The sequence below is a fragment of the Protopterus annectens genome, chromosome 1.part1 (assembly GCF_019279795.1).
Source record: "Protopterus annectens isolate FY-2018-M chromosome 1.part1, PAN1.0, whole genome shotgun sequence".
Classification (NCBI taxonomy): Eukaryota; Metazoa; Chordata; order Ceratodontiformes; family Protopteridae; genus Protopterus; species Protopterus annectens.
The window spans coordinates 815,917,916-815,943,561 of record NC_056726.1 but is presented as its reverse complement, the minus strand read 5'-3'; the positions used below and the strand labels follow the sequence as shown (position 1 = coordinate 815,943,561).

General features: G+C 44.6%; 1 protein-coding gene across 1 annotated transcript in view; it reads right to left on the bottom strand.

The window, feature by feature from the left end:
- The window catches only part of TLN1 (talin 1), a 3,443,760-nt gene that overhangs the window by 1,099,658 nt on the left and 2,318,456 nt on the right, over positions 1–25,646 (bottom strand). The window contains exon 34 of the mRNA XM_044078439.1: positions 19,979–20,118. Within this exon, the coding sequence (XP_043934374.1) occupies positions 19,979–20,118 (140 nt within the window). The remainder of the gene's footprint in view (positions 1–19,978; positions 20,119–25,646) is intronic.

The following is a 25,646-nucleotide window of genomic DNA, read 5'->3' as shown; positions in this document are numbered from 1 at the left end:
CCGAAAGAAAAATCTTCTGGAGGGGAAGCAGAGGGAATGGAATCCTCTCCTCATAAAAGATAAGGGCAAATCCTGGTAATCAGAAGGAGCAGAAATATCAGATTCCTGATCAGAAGAATCAGAAAGAAATTCAGTTCTAGGTCTTTTAGAGGGGGAAGGCTGACTTCCCCTAATTAAGGTAATAAGGTCTTCAGCCATTCTAAGCATTTGTTTTTGAGGCATATGGGTCTGAGTCCACAGTTTGGTCATCGGTTTTCTAGGTGTAGTGCAAATTTTTGGCCTGAGGGATTCAGAACTTCTGGATGGAAATGATGGTGTCCGTTTAAAATGAATGTCTGTAGGCTTGAATACACCCTCACAAGCCGGTGCCTGCACAGCGGCTCCGGACCCATCCAAGGTAGAGACATCCGCAGGTTCCATAGTTGAAGCATCTCGCGGCAATATGAGCTCAGTAGAGGCCTGCGAATCTGAAGTAGCGGGTATCAGGGGCTGCGAAAGCGCCTGAGTACCGGTGGACTGGCGACTAGCTTAATGGAAGCGTCATTGGCAGGTTTGGACCTATGCGGTCTGTCTCTGTCTTTATCCTTGCGTTTTTTCAGAAGATTGGTAGTCAGATGGCTTAATGAAGCTATTTCGGAGTACTAAGATAGAGTACGAAAGTAACTGGCTGCAAAAATAGCCCAACGATGAATAGTTCGGGGGTTGAACAAGGCACAAAACCGACAGCGAGGGACGTCGTGGTCTGGGCCTAAACAGGGGATGCAGTAAGAATGAAAATCTCTGTGAAGTATTTGCTTTCCACAGGCAACACAATTGTTAACTTTTACTGACATCGGTTGGAGCAAGAAAAAGGATCCCCAATGGGATATTTATCTTTTTTGAAGACTTAGAGTCTGAAACTCGAAAACAAAAATTTCAGGAGACGGCCGACCGGCACTTGCAAACTGCATCAGCTTCAGGCACCGCACGGCAAGAAAGACTGATGTAATTTTTATTTTTATTTTATTTATTTTACATTTGTTGACCGGGCTAGTCTAGGCTTGCCACCCCTCTGTTTTTTTTCCAGACTATCAGGAAATCAAACTGATTCTCCGGTAGTCCGGAAAACACTGTACAAACTCCAGTATTCTGTTTCAAAAAGGAAACAGACTATCGGAGTTTGTAAATCGGCTGATTTACTATGCTTTTTTTTTTTTTTTTTACAGAAAAGCACAGCAAATCAGCCAAAAGCAGGTGGCGGGAACGAAAAAAGACCCGTTGATCGGCTGATTTACTATGCTTTTTTTTTTTTACAGAAAAGCATAGCAAATCAGCCAAAAGCAGGCGGTGGGAACGAAAAAAGAGGGCGTTCCCGTTGAGTGATGCTGTCGTGACATCACAAAATAGGCGGTATGTTGGTGGGAGAGGGGGTGGGGCGGGCGGGGTTACTGGTGACGCGAGGGGCGTGGCTTGGCTCTGGTTTTAGCTGTGAACGAAGGTGAACCCTAGGCTAGTCTAGCTGGATACATGTCCATTTTCAGTAGAGGCCTGGGGAGAAAAGCTCCACAAAAGGACAACAGATATAATGCTTGTTATATAAAAGAATAAAATGTACAAATAATTACATTGTTAGGAAAAAAGAAATATATATGTTAAAAAAAAAAAAAAAAAAGGCGTCTGCTGCATGTTTTATACCCCTGATGACCTGACGTCATGGAAGAGGAGAGAGCATCCAACACAGAAATCCGAAGACTCTGATATTCAGGCCGGTTGAGGGCAACCTACAGCAGATAACCCAAATGTGATGACTGCAACAATGAAACACGAAGAACATCTGATCCATTTATCTGAAAGATTTAGTTCTGTCCAAGTAAAACAAAAGTTGCCTATGAACATCAAGGGTATGCAAAAGATATTCCCCTCTATTTGAATGCTGAGGGAAGAAAACCAGCAGGTCAATAGATTGGTTAATTGAAAACCCAGAAATGACCCTGGGCAAGGATGGGTCAAGTACATAGGGGCACACTTTCCCTGTGGAAAATCAAGTATGGTCTCTTAACACTCAAGGCCTGCAACTCAGATACTCTTCTCACTGAGGTAAGGGCTACTAGAAGTAGAGTCTTCCCAGACAAAAATTTCATATCACATGAATTATGAGGTTCGAAAGGATGGCTTGTTAACGACTGAAGTACCAAAGTCAAGTCCCAAGGTTCTATGGAGGGCTTGACAGGAGGTTTAACATGTAATACTCCTTTCAAGAAGGTTTTGCACAGACTGTGTGACATGACACAGAAGAATTATTAAAAACCATTGTGAAAATTTGCGATAGCTGCTAAATGTACACTAATTGTTGATGCTGAAGCTCCTGCATGTAAAAGGGTAGTCAAGTATTGTAGGATCTTCTGAACCGACATGGAGAAAGGATCTATGTCATGATCTTTGGCCCATGTAGAGAACCTATCCCACTTACTAGAATAAATTTTCCTGGTGGAAGATTTGTGTGAAGCCAGAAGAATCGCACGGACGGGAGATAAAATATCAGGAAGCCTGGAAATCATCGGAAGTGGAGAAACCAAGCTGTGAGCTTGAAACTGTGGAGATTGGGGTGAATCAGTCCCTGAGGGTGAAATAGCAGACCTTGGGATTGATCCAAGGGCTGTGAATCAGCTGAGGCCATAAGAAAGGGAACCAGACTTGACGGGGCTAATAAGGGGCAATGAGGATCACTTTGCTTCTCAACCTTTGAGCTTTCTGGAGGAATTTCGGGATGAAGGGAAATGGGGGAAAGGCATACAGCAGACATGGGGGCCAATCATGCCTCAGAGCATCCCTCGGTAGGGATCAGGGCAAAGTAGCTTCTGCATTTGTTGTTTAGAGGGGAAGCAAACAGGTCACAGCAAGGCCTGCCCCAACGGCGGAAGATCTGATCCGCTATTATAGGACTGTGGGACTCAGTATGTTCCTGCACAAATTGTCTGCAATAAGGTTGGAACTCCTGGGAATGTGCATTGCTATAAGAAAATGGTTGGAAGCCATCACCCATTGCCAAATTCTCATGGTTTCCTGACACAGGCGGTAAGACCTGGGTCCGCCTTGTTAGTTGATATACCAGACAACTGACATGTCTGACTGAACTGCAATGGTCCTGGAAGGAAGGGATGTATGGAACGCTTGCAAAGTGAAGAGAACTACCCCTCAATGCCAGGACATTTATGTGCAAATTGGCCTCCATGGGGGACCAGGTGCCTTGGACTGTCTTTCGCTGGAAATGCCCCCCCCCCACTCTATCAGGGAAGCGTCCGTGGTCACCGTGGTCCTGGGCTGGGAAAGGCAGAATGGTCCACACCAAAGATTTGATTCTGGCTTCATCCACCAAAGCATGTCTTTCTTGCAAATATTTGTAAGGCGTATCAAGTGGTCGAGAGGATATCAAGACTGACCATGTGATGAAAGGAGCCACTGTACTAGTTTCATGTTTAACCTCGCCAGTGGAACTAAGGTAATGGTTGCTGCCATAGATCCCAATAGCTGTAGTACAAGGAGTGCTGGTACAAAAGTCTGTTGGAGGAGAACTTGAATCTGGTTTATTTTTGAGAGCTTGTGAGGAGGAAGGGAAGGTTGACAGGCTGTTGTGTAGCAGATCACTGCAATAAATTCCAGTGTTTTTGTTGGGGGCATCTGAGATTTTTCCATGTTGATCATAATCCCTAAGAGAAGAGCAAGGCCTTGAGTGTAAGAGAGACTGTGGATGAGAAAATTCCTGGTTGTGGCAGTAAGGAGCCAATTGTCTAGATAAAGAAACACCTGGAATCTTTGTAGTTGACGGTGAGCTACTACAACTACCACACATCTGAACACTCGAGGGGAATGTCAAGAGACCAAATGGCAGTACCCTGAACTGGTAGTGATTTCCTCCCAGCTGAAAGCGGATAAATCTCCAGGAGTGCTGGTCCATCTTTATGTGGTAATACACATTCTGGAGATCTATAGAGCACATCCAGTTGTCCTTCCCTAGAAAGGGGAGGATGGACTGTACAGTGAACCATCCGAAATTTTTTAGGTTTTATGAATTTGTTCAGTAAGCTGAGATCCAAGACTGGTCTCCAGCCCCCTGTCTTTTTTGTCACTAAAAAGAACCTTAAGTAAAAAACGGATCCTCTCTGGTCTGGTGGGACTGGCTGGATGACTCTTTCTTAGCAGAGTTTCGATTTCTAGGGCTGCTACCTCCCTCCGACTGGGTGCAACATCTGGGATTCATCTGCTGTGTCTGGGAGATAGAATGGGATATGGTAGCCTCTGGATATTATTCTCTGCACCAATGCATTGGCAGTGATAAGTTGCCAGGGTTGCAGGTGCAGAGAAAAATAGACCCCCCGACTGCTTCCAGAGGAAAGTAATCGGGCCGCTGCTCAGGAGCGATGGTAGGGTCGGCCGGAGAAGGAATCTCTGGCGCTCTGGTTACACAGACCCCTTCTTCCGGATGAGTTGCCCCCTCTGCCCCAAGGGGGGGGGGGTTTGCACACCATGAGCGTCACAAAAAGATCCTTGGGACTTTTTAATTCCCTCCCTTTTGGTTCCTGGAATAGGATTTCTAGGGGATGAAAAAACGTATGTCCACAGCAGACTAGGTTTTTCAGTCTTTTTCGCTTCGCGATAGTCTCTCGCTTACTTTGGGACCAAAGAGGGAATATTCGACAGGCGCGTTGACGAAGGAAGATTTAAAGGTGTCTGTGAAATCACACAAACGCATCCAAGCATGCAGTCACATGACAATGCCTGATGCGGCTGCTCGAGCTGCCCCTTCGGTGGTGTGAGATATCAAGTGCATCGTGGAGTTAGAGATGGATTCCACGGTAGCCAGCTGTGAGGCGAGTGTGACACACCTCATCAGGCAGTATCCCCGGCCAAAGAGGTAGACATTTCAGAAATTAGGTCTCTCTTGAATAGCAAAGGTCACTTCCCCAGTTTGCCCATAGCCAGAGACTCCCTTGTTCGAGGGATGAACAGTAGAACTATCTTCTGCCAGTTCCCTCTTGGTGGCCACCACCATGACCATGGAATCAACTACCAAATGCTTGGACCAATTGTGCTGGTCTTTGGGGGCAGACAAAATTTTGTCTGGCCTCCGGGGGACAGGTTCTACATTGTCCAGGGCCTTCCAGGCACGCTGCATGATCTGTTTTACAAGCTCATCTGCAGGTGGGGTCACCCAGGAAGTAGATGGCCGAGCACGGAAGGCCTGCGAGAACACAGATTCCTCCAAAGGGTTAGAGGACTTTGTCTCCCCTCTGCTTGAGGATCTCGAGAATGTCTCCAAATGAGATGTCTTCCAGGGAGACCATGGGGACCCTTCTCCCTCATCGCAATCTGGTAGCTCTCGGTGAAGCCGTAGACGGTGCCAGTGAAAAAACAGGCGAACTAGGAACCATGGTGCCGACAGCCCAATCACTGCTTCGAGTGAGCATCGGTTCCAATGGAGCCGTTGCGCCAAGAGCAATCAGTGCTGACAGGGGGACCTCTGCTGTCGGAGCAGAGTCAGTATGCACTGGGGTGGTCATCGGTACTGAAATCTCCGAGGCCTGGGAAGAGGCTGGAGGAGGATACACTGGTGAGCATGCTGTGAAAGGTTCCATTCCAAAGTGGACAGAAGACCTAGCAGGGGTGGGCAATCCTCTAGCTGCCAGAAGCTGGTCTACAACCCGCACTACATCTTGTTCTGAAAGGCTCCTAGCGGATCTGTAGGAGGCTGGTGAAGGAGAGTCAGGTCTTTCAAGACAGGGCCTAAATTGGTGCACTGAAAATGGGTCATAAGTTAGGGAATATCCTGTTCTGGGAAGATGTTCAACCTATGGAACCGACGGGGTCACTGTCTGTGGAGCTGCATAAGGTATCAGCACCGCGGCAAAGGATGGAACCGAAGAAGATATGGTAGTCAAAGCTGGTGTTAAGACTAAAGACGGCACCGAGGATGATGGTGCCGAAGGTGGTACTGTAATAGAGGTCAAAATTAGAGGTGGCACCGAGGGAGAAGACAGAGCCTGGTGCCGAGGTTGCCTGCGCCGAAGGTGCAGGAGAAGCTCGGTGTCGACTTGGATCTGAAACTGACGGAGACGTAGGAAAGTACAGTTGTGTACACTTACCATAAATGTAGATGCTCAAGTGTATTCACTGTTACAGTCATTACATTTGGGTAATCCTGCTGGCAGCTTGCCCTCAGCTGGCCTGAATTCCAAAGTCTTGGGTCCTGCGTCGGCTGCTGTTGCCCCTTCCCTGGCGTCAGGGGTAATAAAAGAAGCAACTGACGCCATTTTCTCCAGTTTTTCTTGCCCCAGATGCCAGGTGCCCCCAAAAAGGTAGCCAAATTTTATATATATATATATATATATATATATATATATATATATATATATATATATATATATACTCAGAAATACACCAATATAAATTTTACCTTCATCTATAAGCAAATACACCACATAGGTAGTCTAAATCAGAGAAGGAAAGATAAGATCCAAAAGAAAGAAGGGGGAAGGGGGTGGGTAACCTGGACTGCAACAGTGAATACACTCGAACATCTACATTTATGGTAAGTGTACACAACTGTACTATGTTCTTCGTGTTTCACTGTTGCAGTCATTACATTTGGGTAGAGTCCCAAAGCTATGGTTGGGAGGCTGGAACTAGACAGCAGTAGGAGCGGCTATGAGGCCCTGCAGAACTGCAGTGGCAAAGCCTGCCCTGGATTTAGAGTAGAGTGGCAGTTGATAATGCTTTGTAAATGTGGGCACTGAACTCCAAGTAGCCTCCTCTAAAATGTCTGTGGTTGGAACTCCCCTGAGAAAGGCTGCTGAGGTGGCTGCAGCTCTGGTGGAATGAGGCCTAATGCCCTTAGGCACTGGCTTGCCATGGTGTAAGTAGCAGAAACTAATGCAGTGGTCTAACCACTTAGATATAGTCTGCTTTGAGATAGGCTTTCCTTGTGATCCTGCAGCATATGCCACTAGTAACTGCTCTGTCTTCCTGAAAGCTTTGGTTCTGTCCAAGTAGAATCTAAGTTGTCTGTGTATGCCCAAAGAATGCAGAATTCTCTCCCTCTTGTTCTGTGGATTTGGGTAAAGGGTTGGCAGATGGATGGCTTGGTTAAGAGCCACAATGGACACTACTTTAGGCATAAATGTTGGGTTTGTCCTCAGGGAGACCCTGTCTGGATGAAAAATGATGAAAGGTTCCAAAGCCATGAGTACCTGCAGCTCTGAAACTCGTCTTGCAGAAGTAATTGCTAAGATCCGAGCTGTTTTCCAAGATAAAAATTTCATATCAGCAGTAGCAGCTGGCTGAAAAGGAGGCAGGGTGGGCTTTTCCAAGACATAGTTGAGGTCCCATGCAGGTATTGGTAGTCTCCTTGGGGGGCTTACATTTTTGGCTCCTCTGAGGTACTGCCTTAATAAAGGGTAATGAGCCGAAATAGCAGAGGCATGAATTTTTATTGATGAAAAGGATAGGCCTTTGTCCAGCATCTCAGTTAAGTATTGCAAAATCTGAGGAATATTTGGCACTGCTGTATCAGTTCCTTGTGCCTGGTTCCAGGCACAGAATCTCTTCCATTTTCCAGCATAAGACTTTTTAGTACTAGGCCTTCTGGCTTCCAGAATGACATCCATCACAGCTTTACTGAGAGGTGTTTTTTGTGTGACTACATTATTCACCATGCTGCCAAGTTTAATGTCCTGAGTTGGCTGTGCATGATCCGATTGTCTTGCTGGGACAGTAGTCGAGGTATTTGAGTTAAGGTCCAAGCTAGGTATAGGGATAAGTCTCTTAGTATTGGATACCAGTACTGGTGTGGCCAGTCTGGGGCAATCAGTATCATCTTTGGCTTCTCCTGTCTGACCTTTAAGAGCACCTTGGGGAGGAGAGGCAGTGGCGGAAGGGCATATACTGAAAGGTTTTTCCAGCTGAAAGATAGGGCGTCCACTTTCCATGCTTGTCTGTGATAAGTCCTTGTGCAGACTCTTTTTAGTTGGTAATTAAGAGGGGAGGCAAATAGATCTATGTCCGGGCATCCCCATTCCCTTATCATGCTGAAGACTTGTGGATCCAGTTTCCACTCGTGGGGATCCATGAGGTTTCTGCTTAGTTCATCTGCCAGAGTATTTTCCTTTCCTGGCAGGAACTGTGCCTGCAGATGTACTTGGTAAGTCAAAGCTGTGTCCTACATGGTCATGGCTAGCCTGCAAAGGGGGTAAGAATGTGTGCCCCCTTGCTTGTTTACATACCACATGACCGCGGTGTTGTCCGTCTATCAGTAGTTGTCCCGTACGCAGTAGGTCCTTGAAGGCTGTCAGGGCATTTTGAACAGCTAACATCTCTTTCTGATTGATATACAGATGCATTTGGTTTGAGGACCATGTGCCCTGAATGCATCTTCCTGCCATGTGGGCTCCCCAGGCATAGTCTGATGCATCCGTTGTTAGTGTCTGCCTGGCTGGAGGTAATGTGAATGGCTGTCCCTTGTTCTGGTGACAAGCCTTTGCCCACCATCGAAACTCCCGTTGTAGGCAGGGAATGACAGTAATGACCGTTTCCAGGCTGTGGCAATGTTGAGTCCAAATACTTTTTAGGTACCATTGAAGTTTCCTCATATGCAGTCTTGCATATGGAATTAGTAGGATGCAGGAAGCCATGAAGCCCAAAGCCTGCAGAATTTTTCTTGCAGATAAATGGGCCTTTGTTGCCAACATTTTGAAATAGGTAGTCAGTTGCCTTTGTTTGTCTGGCGTGAGATAAGCCATCTGGACAGTTGTATTCAAGCTTGCACCCAGAAAATTATCTCTTGTGAGGGTACTAGTTTTGATTTCTTTTTGCTGACTGTGTACCCTAGGCATGTTAGAAGTCTTTTCACAAACGTCAGATGTTGAAGAAGAATGTCCTTGTTCTCTGCTTGAATGAGACAGTCATCCAGGTAAGGATATATCTGTATTCCTCTTTGTCTGCAGAATGCAATTACTGGTGCCAGGCACTTTGTAAAGACCCTGGACGCAGTAGATAAGTCAAAGGGCAGAGAAGAGAATTGGTAATGCATTGAGAACCAGCCTTGAATCTTGGGTATCTTCTGCATGATTGTCTGACTGGAACATGCAGGTATGCCCCTTTTAGGTCCACAGTCACAAACCAAACATTCTTGCCCAGCATGGGCAGAAGCTGCTACAAAGTCAACATTTTGAATTTTGGAATATCCAGGAAAGTGTTCAGAATAGATAGGTCCAGTATCGGCATCCAGGCCTTGCCCTTTCTGGGTACTAAGAAAGTACAGTTGTGTACACTTACCATAAATGTATATGTTCGAGTGTCTTCACTGTTGCAATCATGACTGTAGGGTTCTCCCCTGCCGGCAGGCAGTCATCGGTTGGCCAGAATCTCAAAGTCTGGGTCCGGCGTCGGCTGTTCAGCCATGCTCCCTGACGTCAGAGCGCCAGGAGTACAAAGCTGACAGCCGACGCCATGTTCTCCAGTTTTTCTTGCCCCAGATGTCAGGAGTTCCAAAATGAGTAAGATCCCATACCCTTTGCAAATACACCTCAGAAGAAGGGTGAAAAAAAGGAACCACACAAGAAAAAATAAGGGGGGACAGGAGGGAGGGAAACCCAGACTGCAACAGTGAAGACACTCGAACATCTACATTTATGGTAAGTGCACACAACTGTACTATGTTCATCGTGTTTCACTGTTGCAGTCATGACTGTAGGGTTGAATCCCAAAGCAGAATAAAAGGGAGGTGGTCATAAAGTAGAGGGGGCGGCTAAAAGGCCCTGCAAGACTGCAGAAGCAAAGCCTGCCCTAGACTTAGAGTAAAGAGATAGATTGTAGTGCTTAGAAAAAGTATGCACTGAACTCCAAGTTGCAACTTCCAAAATGTCCTTGGTAGGAACTCCTCCGAGGAAGGCAGCTGAAGTGGCAGCAGCTCTGGTAGAGTGAGTCCTTATAGTCCCTGGGATTTGCTTTCCATGGTGTGAGTAGCAAAATCGGATTCCATGAGCAATCCATTTGGAAATGGTCTGTTTTGAAATAGCTTTACCTTGGGAACTTGAAGCATAAGAAACAAACAATTGCTCTGATTTCCTGATGTCCTTGGTTCTGTCCAGGTAAAAACGTAGTTGCCTGTGTACATCCAAGGAATGCAAGATCCTTTCCCCCTTATTTTGAGGAGTGGGGAAAAAAGTTGGCAAGTGAATAGTTTGATTTAAAGCCACTTTGGAAATCACCTTAGGCATGAAAGTAGGATTAGTCCTTGAAGACACCCTGTCTTGATGAAAAATAATATAAGTTTCCACAGCCATGAGAGCTTGCAACTCCGAAACTCTCCTGGCAGAGGTCAGAGCTAACAGGATAGCTGTCTTCCAAGATATAAACTTGATGTCAGATGTGGCCAGCAGGCTCAAAAGGAGGTAAGGTGAGTTTTTCCAAAACATAGTTGAGATCCCAAGCAGGAATGGGAGGAGATCTAGGGGGCCTTAAGTTCTTAGTTCCTCTGAGAAACTGTCTCATGAGCTGGTGGGAAAAGATAGGAGAGTCTGTATTATAATGAACAGAAATAGCAGAGGCATGTATCTTTATGGAAAAGAGAGAGAGACCCTTATGTAAGAGGTCTGTCAGATAAAGTAAAATCAGAGGAATGTCAGGAATAAGAGGATCAGAATCCTGAGCCTGCATCCAGGAACAAAATCTTTTCCATTTTCTTGCATAAGATTTTCTAGTGCTATGACATCTGGCTTCTAAAATGACATCCATAACCTGTTTGGGTAGGAGAGAATGAATCAAAGACCCTGGATTAACCAGGCCACCAGGCTGAGAGTTTTGACATGGGAGTGCAGAACCTGACCCTGGTGTTGGGACAGAAGGTTCAGAGTCTGTGGTAAAACCGAAGGGGGCTCCAGACAAAGGTTTTTCAGTGTTGGGTACCAAAACTGTCGAGGCCAATTTGGGGCCAGCAAGATTATCATCTTGGGCTTGTCCTGTTTGATCTTTAATAATACCCGTGGAAGAAGAGGAAGAGGCGGAAAGGCATACCCAGAGAGGTTTCTCCAACTGAATGATAGTGCATCCACTTTCCAAGCTAGTTCGTGTAATGTCCTGGTGCGAAAAATCTGTAGTTTATGATTGAGGCGGGATGCAAAGAGGTCTATGTGAGGACATCCCCAGACTGCTGTAATCATCTTGAATATTTCGGTGTCCAGCATCCATTCGTGTGGATCTGATAGGTTTCTGCTCAGACTGTCTGCCAGGAAGTTTTGCTTCCCTGGTAGAAACTGAGCTTGAAGGTCCAATTTGCAAGCTAGAGCTGTGTTCCAAAGATTCATGGTTAGTCTGCAAAGGGGATAGGAATGAGATTCCCCCCTGCTTGTTTATTTACAACATAACTGTGGTGTTGTCTGTCCGTATCAGTAGTTGTCCTGGTTGTAGAAGATTCCTGAAGGCCAATAGAGCTTTCTGAACGGCTAACATTTCCTTTAAATTGATATGCAGGTGCTTCTGATCATTTGTCCAAAGGCCCTGCAGACAGTTGCCCCGAAAATGGGCTCCCCATGCATAATCTGAGGCGTCCGTGGTTAGTATCGGAGTGGCAGGAGGCAGACAGAAGGGTTTTCCTTTGTTTAGAGTACATGCCTTGGACCACCAAAGGAATTCCTTTTGAAGACAAGGCAGGACGGAGATCTGTATGTCTAAACTGTGGCAATGCTAAGACCATACACTTTTTAGGTACCACTGTATTTTCCTCATATGTAGTCTTGCATATGGTACGAGAAGGTTGCAGGAGGCCATGCAACCCAAAGCCTGCAGGAATCTCCTTGCAGATAGCTGAGTTAATGTTGCCAAGGTTTTGAAAGTTGGAGCCAGCTGTAATTGTTTTTCGTATGTCAGAAATGCCATCTGGGTTGTTGTGTTTAGAGAAGCACCCAGAAAAATTATCTGTTGCGAGGGTGTCAAATTTGACTTTATGTTTACAGTGAATCCCAGGAACTTGAGAAGATTCTGAACAAACCCTAGATGCTGGAGTAAGACATCCTTGCTGTCTGCCTGAATAAGACAGTCGTCCAGATAAGGGTAAATTTGAATTCCCTTGAGTCTGCAATAAGCTAGTACTGGAGCCAGGCATTTGGTGAAGACCCTGGGCGCAGTAGACAATCCAAAGGGCAGCGCAGAGAATTGACAGTGCCTCGATCCGGCCTTGAACCAGAGGTATTTTCTGCATTCCTGCCTGATGGGAATGTGTAAATATGCCTCCTTTAAAACCAAAGTTACCATCCATGCATTTTTGGTCAGCATTGGGAGTAGCTGCTGTAGAGTAAGCATCTTGAATTTTGGTATCTCGAGAAAAGTGTTCAAGACTGACAGATCCAGAATGGGTCTCCATGAATTTTGCTTCCTGGGGACTAGAAAGAGCCTCGAGTAAAAACCTTGTCCCATCTCTGAAAGTGGAACTAGTTCTATGGCTTTCATAGCCAAGAGAGCTTCCACCTGGTTTAAGGCCTCGAACCAGTGATGCTTTGGAAGATCTGGCCATCCGCTTGGTCTTGGTAGGGTATGAAAATGGAATTTGTAACCTCTTGAAACCACATCCAGAACCCACTTGTCTTGGGTTATATGAGTCCAATTTAGGTGAAAAAGAGAAAGTTTTCCTCCGAGGGGGGCTTCCAGGCAAGAAGTTCCTGCAACCCAACAGAGGGAGTCATTGAGTCTGTTTTCTATGAGCTTGCGACTTGTCCTCTCCTCCCCTCGGGGTGGAAGCAGTCCACTGTCTTGGTCTATAAGAGGCTTGCGTTTGAGGCCTTCCTCGGGAGTGTCTGTATCTACCCCTCTGAGGCCTGTCTGAATTGGGAAAGGACCAATTTTTTGTAGGCCAATTTCTACTAAATCTGGGTTGGCTGTACTTGTAAGAAATATTTAACTGTTTGCATGGATTTTGCCTTGTCCTCCATCTTCTTTACCACCTCTTCAGCTTTAGATCCAAACAAAACATTATGCTGAACAGGAGCATCCAATAATTCAGCTTTTACTTGATCTGGCAAATTTTGTTCCTTTAACCATGCATGCCTTCTAATGACTGTGCCAGAGACAGCAGCCCTACAAGAAGCCTCCAAGGTATCAAATCCAGAGTGTAAACCATGCTTCCCAACTTGTTCAGTGGCATGCATTAAGTCATGTAATTCCTTATCTGCACAGGTGGAAATGGAAGTTAGTTTTTTGTTTTAAAACAGACAGGAGGAATTGCTGGTATTTCAGCATATGAAACTGACAGTTTAAAGCCCTAATAGATAAAGTAGCAGAAGTGTACACTTTTTTGCCCATCTTTCTAAAGATCTGGAATCCTTCTCAGTGGGAATGGGGTTTTTAGCAGAAGTGGCCTTAACCCCCTTAGGACCCTGAGAAATGGTTTCAGGATCAGCAGTAGGATTCTTGTATAAAAACTGGTGGGAATCAGGAACCCTATAATATCTGTCTGGCTTAACAGGAGCTGGAGGAAGAGAGTCAGGAGTTAAGTTAGCCTCTGAAAAAGCACCATCCACAATACCCAAAATAGGAGGAATAGCCAGGGGTCTATGTTGGGGAAGAAGAAGAAAATCCCTTAGTCTTTTCTTAGATTCCGAGTACTCCTGTCCTTCCCAGTGAAAATGTTCCCTCATTTCATGCAAAGTTTCCCCAAAAGAGAAATCCTCAGGGGGAGAAGCTGAAGGAATGGATTCCTCAGCATCAGAATCCTCATAAGGAGGGAAAGAATATTCCTGGTCAGAAGAAGAAACTGAAGAAACAGAAGCCTGATCAGAGGAGTCATAATAAACTTCCTGCCTTGGCCTTTTATCTGGAGGGGGATGTGAACCCCTAATCATAGTAAGTAAGTCCTCCGCCATCTTAAGTAACTGTTTCTGAGACTTGGGTTCGGATCAGAAGAGGCCTGGGCTGCAGTCTTTGATTTGGAAGGAGTCTTTGCCTTTATTAGAAGCTGAGTAGGCCTGAAAACCCCTTCGGAAGCCGGTACCTGCACAGCAGCTCCGGACCCATCCGAAGGAGCATTGTCCGAAGGTCCTGCAACAGAAATATTCAAAGGCCTAGTTGGCTCCTCGTGGGAGTCCATTTCGGCCATCGGTTCCGAAATGGCTGACGACAGGGGCTGCAAAAGCGCCTCACTGACGACGGCCGAACCTGAAGCTGGCTCTGCTTGTACAACATCGTCTGATTTGGACCTCGGAGGCCTGTCTTTATCCTTGCGTCGTTTGTGAACTCCAGTAGCCGGAACCGTATCCGATGACATTTTATAATTAAAACGCCTACCGAAGTAATGAAAAGCAAAATCGTACCTTCGTTTAATCGTACGTTGATTGAATCTAGCACAAAACCGACAACTAGCTATGTCGTGGTCAGGGCCTAAGCAAGGAATACAGTAAGAATGAAAATCCTTATGAGGTATTTGCTTCCCACATGAAATACAATCATTAACTTTTTCTGACATCGGACTGGAGCAAGAAAAAAGTTTCCCCAACGGGGTGCTTAGCTTTGAATAGGAGAAGAAAGTCTTCGGACTGAAGTACGTTTATAAAAAATTGTCAGGAGTTAGCCGACCGGCACTTGTGAACTGCTATCACCGCACGGCAAGAAAGACTGGAGAACATGGTGTCGGCTGTCAGCTTTGTACTCCTGGCGCTCTGACGTCAGGGAGCATGGCTACAGCCGACACCAGACCCAGACTTTGGGATTCTGTGTGACCGAGGACTGCCTGCCGGCAGGGGAGAACCCTACAGTCATGACTAACAGTGAAACACGATGAACATCATTCTTGAGTACAATCCTTGTCCCTGCTCTTGCTCTGGTACTTGTTGAATGGCCCCCATGTCCATGAGGGATGAGACTTGTTTTTGTGCCTCTGCCCATTGATTTTTTGGCAGATCTGGCCAGCCATTTGCCTTTGGTGGAGTATGGAAGTGGAACTTGTAGCCTTGTGACACTATATTTAGAACCCACTTGTCCTGGGTTATGATGTGCCAATTTTGAGCAAAACGTGCTACTTTTCCCCCTAAGGGTGCTGCCAGAAGATAAGTGCTTGGTGCCAGCAGGGGGAAGTCATTGGGACTGTTTTCTGTATGTTTGTGATCTATCTTCTCCAGCTTTGGAAGTAGAAGCACCCCATTGCTTGGGTCTATAAGGACCTTGCGCCTGGGATCTGCCCCTACGGCGTCTGGGTCTGCCCCTTTGAGGTCTGTCTGACACAGGAAAGGATCAATTTTTTGTAGGCCAGTGTCTACTAAACCTGGGTGGCTCTACCTGTAAAAAAATATTCGACAGTTTGCATAGATATAAGCCTTGTCCTCCATTTTCTTTTAACACCTCTCTTCTGCCTTAACACCAAACAAAGTATCATGCTGTAAAGGTGCATCTAGTAATTTAACTTTAACATGATCAGGCAGATTTTGTTCCTTTAACCAAGCATGCCTCCTAATTTCAGAACCTGTAACTGCGGCCCTGCAGGAGGCTTCCAAAGAATCAAAACTACATTGCAAAGTATGTTTTCCAACTTGTTCTGCTGCATACAATTAATCCTGCATTTACTTGTTTTCTGCACATTCAGAATTTAAAATTTTCTGTTTAAGCAATCCCATGACATGTTGCTGATACTTAAGCATATGAAATTGACAGTTTAAGGCCCTTATTGCCAAAGTTGCAGAGGTGTAAACCTTTTTTCCCCCCCATCAATCCAGTGCCCCTGAATCTCTGTCAGAGGGGGCTGGGTTTTTTGCAGTGGAAGCCTTAACCCCCTTTGGACCCTGTGATATAGTTTCTGGGTCAGCAGCAGGGTTTTTAAAAAGAAATTTGTGTGAATCAGGAACCCTGTAATATCTGTCAGGCTTAACAGGAGCTGGGGGTAAGGAGTCAGGGGTCAGATTGGACTCCGAAATCACATCTACAATGTCTAACACAGGTGGAATGGCTAGAGGCCTGTGCTGAAGTAGTAATAGAAAATCCCTGAGCCTCTCTTTAGATTCTGAAAAATCTTGGCTCTCCCAGTGGAAATGCTCCCTCATGGTGTGCAAGGTTTCCCCAAAGGAATAGTCCTCAGGAGGAGATGCTGAAGATATAGATTCTTCAGCATCAGAATCCTCATGGGGGAGGGGGGGGGGGATATTCGTGTTCAGAAGAAGAATCAGAAGAAATAGAAACCTGATCTGAAGATTCATAATCAGTGTCTTGCCTAGGCCTCTTATCAGGAGGGGGATGGGAACCCCTGATCAAGGTAATCAAGTCTTCAGCCATTTTGAGCATCTGTTTTTTGGGCATAGAGGACTGTCCACGTGGCTCGAGTGTTTCCTTGCTTTAGACGGTGCTTTAGTCTTTGCCTTTGAAGCTGAAGTTGTTTTAATGTAAAGATGTTTAGGTCTGAATACACCCTCAGAAGCCAGTACCTGCTCAGCGGCTCCGGACGCATCTGAGGGATTAGCGTCCGAGGCTCCAATACCTTGAGTATCCAGCGGCATGGCCGACTCCACGTGGAAAGCTGCAAAAGCTCCTCACTGAGAACCGGCGACTGGCTTAGGAGAAGCTTCGTCATCGGTTTTGGGTCTCGGTTGTTTTTCTCTATCCTTTTCTTTACGTTTTTTTGTAAACTCCTGTAGTCGGATGGCTATCCAACGACATTTCAGGGTAATTAAATCGGCGTCCAAAAAAGTTTAAAGCAAAATCATACCGACGCTTAATAGTGTGTTGGTTAAATCTAGCACAAAACTGACAACCAGAAACGTTGTGATCAGGGCCTAGGCAAGGAATACAGTAAGAATGAAAATCCTTATGAGGTATTTGCTTCCCACAAGAAATACGGTTATTAACTTTTTCTGACATCGGTCTGGAGCAAGAAAAAAGTTTTCCCAACTGGGTACTTAGCTTTACTGAAGATTTCGGATCTGAAACTCAAATACGAAAATCTCAGGAGCAGGCCGACCAGTACTTGTGAACTGCTTCTGCTTCGGGCACTGCGCAGCAAGAAAGACTGAAGAAAATGGTATCAGCTGCTTCTTTTATAGCCCTGATGACCTGACGTCAGGGAAGGGGTGACAGCAGCTGACGCAGGACCCAAGACTTTGGAATTCAAGCCGGCTGAGGGCAACCTGCAAGCAGGATTACCCAAATGTAATGACTGCAACAGTGAAACACGAAGAACATCCAAGTGACTCAGTTTCTCTGTGTTTTTTAGTCTTAGAAGGTGGTGAGACCTCCGTCCCAGACAGCCTCCGAGAAAGGAGTTTATTAAACCCTTCAATATCAATTTGTTTTGGCGCTCAGCTAAAGTGTGATTACTGAAGCTGGAGCAGATATCACACAAAGCATTTATGTGGTCAATGCCCAAACAATAAACGCACCGAGTGTGACCATCTGAGTTGGGCATCTTATGCCCACACTTGCTTAAACACCAACTTAGCTTTATCAGACATAATGGCGCACACACACAACACCGATCAAGCGACAGGATAAAAACCAACAGCACAGTTAAAGAGAAAGAGGTTTTTTTTATCTAGATCAAAAAGGAGAAAAGTACCAATAATGATACTTAGAAGTACCACAAGTGGTAGGAAAGAGGGCTTACTAAAGGTAGGAGAGAGGGACAGTACCAACGATGGTATAAAACTACCAAAGGTAGAGGGTAGGAAATAGAAGAAGAGGAGTTTATAGGTGAGAAAGGAAAATTAGCAAAAAACTGACTAAAAAGTAAGGTATTTATAGAAATTTGCACAAAACTCTACACTTAGCTTTTAAAGAAGGCTTGGCACGTCTGACGAGGAACATGGCAAATGAGATCTGAAGAGACTGAGAGGGGCATTATGGGTAGGTCTTAGCTGAGAGTTTTTGGCTGGCGCGAGCTTGGAAACGGCAGTGTCAGTTCAGAGGATGGAACTAAAGTCCTATCAGTAAGGAATGACTAAAGATTTACATCATCAGATGAAATGTTACTATGGTTTGTCTTCTTTTGGGTTACTGTACATGTACGCTTACTGCATTTTAAAAATATCACGTTTAATAAAGATGTCCTTAAAAAAAAAAAAGTACTATACAACCCAGGGAAGTGTGATAATTCCAGACAAATTGTCAAAAAGGATGCCAGATGAAGACACAGATAATTCTAGTAGACTTCGTCCCCTTGTTGCTAAGTAAAACTTCTGAGAGAAGGTGGGAGATGTGCTATACATTGACAGATGACACAGTGGAAAAGTATGAGCACTCAGTCAGATCTGAATTAATTTCAGGATAACGTTTGGGGAGTTTGTGCGACTGGGTGTGTACATACCACCAGAGGCTCAGAAAAGTGACTGCACAAGATTATAATGAAGATTACTCTGAATAGCAGGGTCCCACAATGAACACTGCAGTCAGACAATTGGCAGAGTTCCACAATGACCATCACAGTCAGATTATTATAAACCATACTCTCATATGTCACATAAGGTGCACACACAAACAAAAGCAATTACTAATAAAGAATGCACTGACAAAAGTTCAGTGGATGTAAAACATCACTTTACTCCATGTAAACATGAATGCCTTCTCCTAAAGTCAATACAGACTGCATGGAAACAAAGTGGCACCTCTCGCAAAGTAAAAATCCTATGACGTTAAGGAGAAATTGTGAATAAATTCTTAAATTAGTATAATCCATGGTACACCAAACCAGACGTAGTGCTGGGACTGTAAGACCAGCTAATCTGTCAATGATCACAAATCTCTTCACTCAATCAGTGAAGTACAAGAAAAAAGACAGGATTATGTTGCAAGTGACCTGTGTTCTCATCGTGGTTGGGACTACTGCAGGAAATAGCAGGGGAGGGTAAGAGTGAGCATCTATGACCAGCTCACTCATTCTAGGGGAAGGGAGATGGCTCTGGCTTGTCACATGTGCAACATCTAACAGGACAACTAGATCTTCACTGTTGCTTGTCCGGTCAGGATAAAAAACAGATGAACGGTTGCGGGTTTGGTTCAAGCAGCTTTATTACATACAAACACATCAGGATTGAGGTTTAGTAACAAACTTAAAATTATAAACAGACTTCTGCACTCATACATATTAACACTCTGGCTGTTCACTCAAAAAGGCACTGCTACCTGCATGTGCTCTCTATACTCACATGCCCTCACTTTGAAATGGTTCTTAAAATCACAACACACGAACACTGATCTACATTCACCTCACGGAGCTTGATCTTAGCTTAACCATACTGCTGTGCTCAGGTCTTGCAGAAATCTAAGGGGAAAATAACTTGGAGAGGCGTGCTAACTGCCCACCCCTCCGGGGGGACTGTTATAGCAAAGCTCAGTAGAGCTGCTGCAGGGAAAAGGGCTGGCTCCACTGGGGTAAAGATAGGCCACTCCAAAGGACCAGCAAGCTGCCCCAATTCCTACCACCCAATTCTCACTGTACAGAGTATGAGCTGACTGCAGATTCCTGGGCAAAGAGGAATGGACTGGAGAGCTTTCACCTTGTCCCGGGATTCTGGGTTCCTACTAGTGTGGAATGAATGAGTCAAGCTAAGTGCAGTTAATAAAAGAACTACTGGAATAGCAAGTATCATGTGTTACTGCTTACATATACTCCACCATGCTTCATTATAACTTTTATTTTACATAAATGCTGCTTTAAGTTGCATTACGTGACCCACTAATTCAACAGGTTCATTAACACATTAACTATATTTAAACTTACTGCTGCTGAAGAAATTTTAAGTGACTTAATGGAAAAGTGCAACCCACAATACTGTTTCATCTTCCACTATCTGTAAAACCTGACTCACATTTTTAACTTCAGCTGGCAGTCTCTCTACACCACTTGCTTAATTTTAATAGGTTAATAGGTTAACAGGTTACTTAAAAGAGGTTTACTAGTTTAATGCAGCAGTTTTTATATACAAATTTACATAAAAATTGCAAGCTTTATTGTACTGTTCAAAAATTCAGTACATCTTACCGTGCAGCAGCTGCTAGCTGATTCTTCAGGTTGGGGGCAGTAGAGTCTGCAGACAAGGCTTTAGCTGCTAGGAGAAGTTTACTAGATGACATGGAGATGCTCTTTAGGTTCCCAACAACTTGCACCTGATCCTCTTTTCGCTGAAGAGCACCATGGGATAGAAAACACATAAGAATTTAGTTTGTAAGACAAAGGGGAAAGTCTGCTTTCTGTAACCAAAGTGGACTTCAGTATCTTGAGAAGGCATGTTCTCACATCAACAGGTTCAAAACAAGCATCTTGACCACACCATTTCTAAATATTTTAATTGTAACACCAAAACAGACTGAAAACTGCATTTTGACAGGAAAACAACAAAAAATATAAAAATGAACAATACAAAAAAGTATAAAGCAAAAGGAAAAATGAATAGGCATGAGGAAGCACAAAACAGGTCAGGTGAGTTCAAGTTCCACACCCCTGAATTTGCTAGAGAAACAAGACAGACTGCATAACTTAAGTTTTTAAGTTAATCTGTTATATGGAAGACTTACTTGCACCACTGAAGTACTTCACCCAGAATATATTCTCTTTCAGTTTCCATATGCCAGAATGGCAACATTTGATAAAAATATTCCCCTTATTTTGCAATAATCATAAAAATGCAATATGTACCCATTAGTCTTTGCTTTTTACAATGTAAGTTTTAATAAGCAGATTATCACTGTTAATATTTTCATTCTTCCATCAGGAAGTGGCATTAGAGGGTGTCACTTTGCATCAATAAGATGACACCTTTTACCAGAAGAAAGGCACGCCATTTTTTTTCTATAGTGAGAGGAGCATGGCTCTCAAAAGCTAGTGAAAACTGCTTGCAGCAACAATCAGCGATGATGTAACTTCACCCACAAGGTCAGGCAATAATCATTTATGAAGGATTCTTCCTAGAGTCACTGTATGTTTTAATAACAGGATCATCAAACAACAAATGCCAATGCGTAAACATGATTTACCTCAGATGTATATGCTGAACACTGAATTGCAAATGTAAACAAATACAGAGTCAAATCATGATAAAGAATAGTTGTATAAAATCTTACCATAACCATAAATGTCCTTCTCGTCCATGTTCCAGTATTCTTACTGTGGGATTCTCCGCCTCAGGCGACCACCAATGTTGGCTCCTATACAAAAGCTTAAGCCTAGTTGCTGTTGGTGCGTGGGACATCACATGCATGGCTATAAACCAGGTGCCTTAAATGTGACGTCTGCATGCACAGACCTCAGTACTAACTGCCCAGTCGGACAGTGGACTAGGTTGAGCCAAATGATGTCCTCCAGACCGGTGAAATGGCACAGACTGCTCAGAGTGACCACAGTCTAGGAGGTGCCCCATAGGTGAAAGGAATGCAGGAGGATAGGTGGGAGGGAAGGAATACTGCAACATGGAAGAAGAGGACATCTATGCTTATGGTAAGATTTTACACAACTATTCTATGTCTTTCTTTTCCCATGTTGCAGTATTCTTGCTGTGGGAAAGTACCACAGCTTAGGAAGGGTAAAGGGTGGAGGCAGAGGTAGTGGATTCCAGAAATCCCTGCAGGATTGCCCTAGCGAGACCTGCTCTGGGTCTCGAGATATGATCCAATTTGTAGTATCTGGTAAATGTGTGTACAGTGGACCAGGTGGCTGCCTCCAGGATGGAGGCTGTATCTAGGCCCCTGAAGAAGGCCTTGGAGGAAGCTACAGCCCTAGTAGAGAGCGCTCTTACCCCCTGAAGTCAATCCTTGCCATGGTAGGAGTAGCAAAAGCAAATAGTTTTCCTGATCCAACAGGAGATGGTTTGTTTGGAGACTGCCTTGTCCAGGGCCCTGGGATGAAAGGAAACAAAGAGCTGATTAGATTTCTTAGTTTTGTCTAAGTAAAACCTTAATTGCCTGTCATCATCCAGAGAATGGAGAATTCTCCACTGTCATTGGTAGGAGAGGGAAGAAGGTGGGCAGGGAATGGACTGATTTAATGATAGCTTGTTGACCACTTTGAGCATGAAGGAAGGGTTGGTGCGCAGGGTTACCCTATCTTTGTTGAAGATAGTGTAGGAGGCATGACATGAGAGCTTGCAACTCTGAAACCCTTCTGGCTGAAGTGAGAACTACCAGCAGGATTGTGTTCCATGTGCAGATCTGTAGTGATGCAGAACTAGCTGGCTCAAATGGGGTCAGAGTTTTTCCAGGATAAAGTTTAGGTCCCAAGGCAGTGGGATAGGCGTCCTCAGTGGTCTGATGTGCAAGACTCCCTTCAGAAACAATTTAACATCTAGCCTGGAGAGTAAAGGAGGGTCTAAAGGCAAGCAGGCAGAGATAGCAGCGAGGTGCACTTTCACACTGAGAATGAAAGGCCTGCCTTGATAAGCTCACATACATATGCTAGGACAAGAGGTACATCTGCTTGAAAGTGATCCCTAAGCCTTTGGAGACACCACTTGGGAGAATCTTTCCCATTTTAGGATGTAGGATCCCCTTGTATTAGGTTTCCTCATCTTCCTCAGGACAGAAAGCATGCCCTTAGAGTAGTGGTGTCTGAATGGTATTAAAAGTTCATCACCCAGAGTGTTAGACACAGCATCTTCAGATGAGGGTGGATGAGAATTCTCTTCTGCTGTGCGAGTAGGTCCACATTGTGAGGTAACGTGGCGATTACCCTTGGCGGGGGATAGTAGAAGGGAGAACCAATGCTGCCTTGGCCAATAGGGAGTCACCACCAAGATTTTTGGATTGTCCCTCCTCATTTTCAGGACAACTTTTTGAATGAGAGGAAAAGCATACAGAAATCGTTCCTTCGATGAGATGGTGAAGGCATCTACGTCTCAATTGTCCATGTTGGTGTAAACGACCTGAGAAGTACCTCCCTGGGCTACATGAAGAGAGACAGAGGAGCTCTCGGATCTTGTAGCCCAGGCAGGTATGACCCTAGCTCTGAGTAGCATCCTACAGTTACCCAAAATGATACTACAGTACAAACAAAAAATGATGGACCAACAATTGGCTAAGTTTCTGGTCTCATTCTAAGGGGATCCAGTATCTGTCTGCCTGGGATGACATGATCGATAGACCTAGATTCTTCACCACAGATGGCCTTGACCTGTCATCCCAGGGATTCCAGATACTGGACAAGGCTCTTGTCACCCCTATAGTGCCTTTTTAGGCAATATCCTGAAGACAAAATTACCACAATAACAGCTACAAGCAAACAAAATCGGAGGGTTATGCTACTCAACGCTAGAAGTCTAAATCTCAAAATGTACTCACTCAAAGCACTCCTTAAAATGGAGAACACAGACATCAGTACAGTGACCCAGACCTAGTTTCAAGGCTCCGGAGAGCACCCCAGCACTACCAGGCTATAATTCATACCACACCTTTCGGCCCCTAAACCTAGACCGAAGCACTAAAGGTGGTGGTGTCTCCATATTCATAAAGGATATGCACACCTACAGACTAGTAGCCCAACATAATGCATCAGAGATACTTCAGGTACAACTAACACTGGGTAAAACTGCAATCCAGGTTGTAGCCTGCGACAGATCCCCCACCATGTCCCAATATTTCCACTCCACATTCCTAAACACACTGGAAAATATTATGGTACATCCCAATACCCTTATACTGGGAGACTAAATACGCCTCCATTAACTAGGAAAATTACTCCTGTACCAACACACTTGCTCAACGTTTTCTGGAATGCATTAATTCCAACGCCCTGGACCAACTCATTCTTACCCCCACCAGGGTAGAAACATCCTTGACCTGGTCATTACTAACATGGGCAATTGTTGCTCTGCATCAGTAATCAACTCCTCTCTGGTCAGATCTGACCACAAGCTAATCACCATGGATATCCACATCCCATCCTCACCCCTCTAAAGGAAAGCACTGCAAAAAAAACTTCTCCAAAGCCAATTTTGGGCTTCTAAAAACAGAGGTGAAAAAACAAAAAACAAACTGCAGAAATGGGAAAAAACAAACAAAAAAAAAAAAACGGCCAGAATGCAAGCAAAACTCTTATTTAATGAAATACAGGGAAGCGCTTTTCTTTTGTAAAATAACAAACTTCATTAGACTAAAACAGTGTTGAACCACAACTGAACTTCTTAAATAGCATTTTATAAGCCAGCCCTACACTAGAAAGGAAATGTCATAAAATGTTTAGTTTTTTTATAAGCACATTTGAGTTTTGCTTTCACTCTGGTCATTTTTTTGTGATTTCTAAAAACAGAAGTGGCTAACTTCACAACACCCACGCAAATGGAAAATAGGTGCATGACTGCTGAATCATACACCAATGCACTTTATCAGCACATACACAAGTGCATGGAACAGGCCATACCAAACAGAACCAAGATGCTCTCCTCCCAAAAAGGAAGCCAATTTGGTGGTCCCCCCATCATAAACAAACTATACAACAGAATGAAAAAAACTGTTGCAGAAAAGGGTGAAGTCCCAAGACTGGAAAACCTCCCTTGTTAGCCTCAGCAAAAAACTGAGATCCACCATCAAATCCTCTAAAGCTAGCTACGAAAACAAAATAGCTGCAGATTCTAAGACAACCACAAGGCATTCTACAGTTATGTCAAGAATCTACATGGCAATACTCAGATCTGCTCTGAGTTACAGCACAATGGCAATACATACACAGAACCAACTGATACTGCCAACATACTGGCAGACAGGTTCAGTGCGAACTTTACCCCCCTTTCACTCCCTAAAGGGCCTATCACAATACCTGAGGAATGCCAAGTCCCTATTATCACAGCTACATAGGTAAAAACCTCACTGTCCAAAGCCAAAAATACAGCTTCCATAGGATCTGTTAATATCCCTGGCTGTGTTCTACATGAATTACAAAGTGAACTGGCACCACACCTGTGTACCCTGTTCAATCACAGCCTCATTTCAGGCTTTGTTCCTACTGAACGGCATACTGCTATGGGCATCCCACTCCACAAAGGGGGAGCGACTACAAACTCTGGGAACTACCGCCCCATTAGTCTGAGTCTGATATGTAAGGCTATGGAGCACATCATCATGGACCTTATAAATAAGGACATAGGGAATCTCCAAACTCTGGCCCTCATGCAGTTTGAGTTTGTGAAAGGTAGATCATGCCTGCTCAACCTGATAGACTTCGAGTCTGTCACCAGAGCTGTGTATGAGGGCAAGGTAGTTCACACAGCCTACCTAGATCTTGCCAAGGTCTTCAACACCATCCCTCACTCAGGAATCATAAATAGACTCACTAAATTAGGCATAAACCCCAATGTCATAAGATGAGTTGCCAACTGGCTCACTGACAGAGCCCACACTGTGAAAGCAGCAGACTCCAAATCTGACTACCGACCAGTTACAAGTGGTGTCCCCCACAGGGATTGGTCCTAGATCCTCTCCTGTTTGCATCTACTTCTCTGAAGTTCAAGCCAACACAAAGACTCTGGCTGATCAAGTTCGCAGATGATTGCAAACTGGGAGCCATTACTGATTCTCCAACTGATGAAGGCATTCTACAAAAAGGCCTCACTGACACCAATAACTGGTGCCAGAACCATGGCCTTAAGCTCAATGCCAAAAAGTGCACTGTCATTCATTTTGGGAAAAATTCGATGCCTGTGAACTACCACATAGGCAATAGTCCA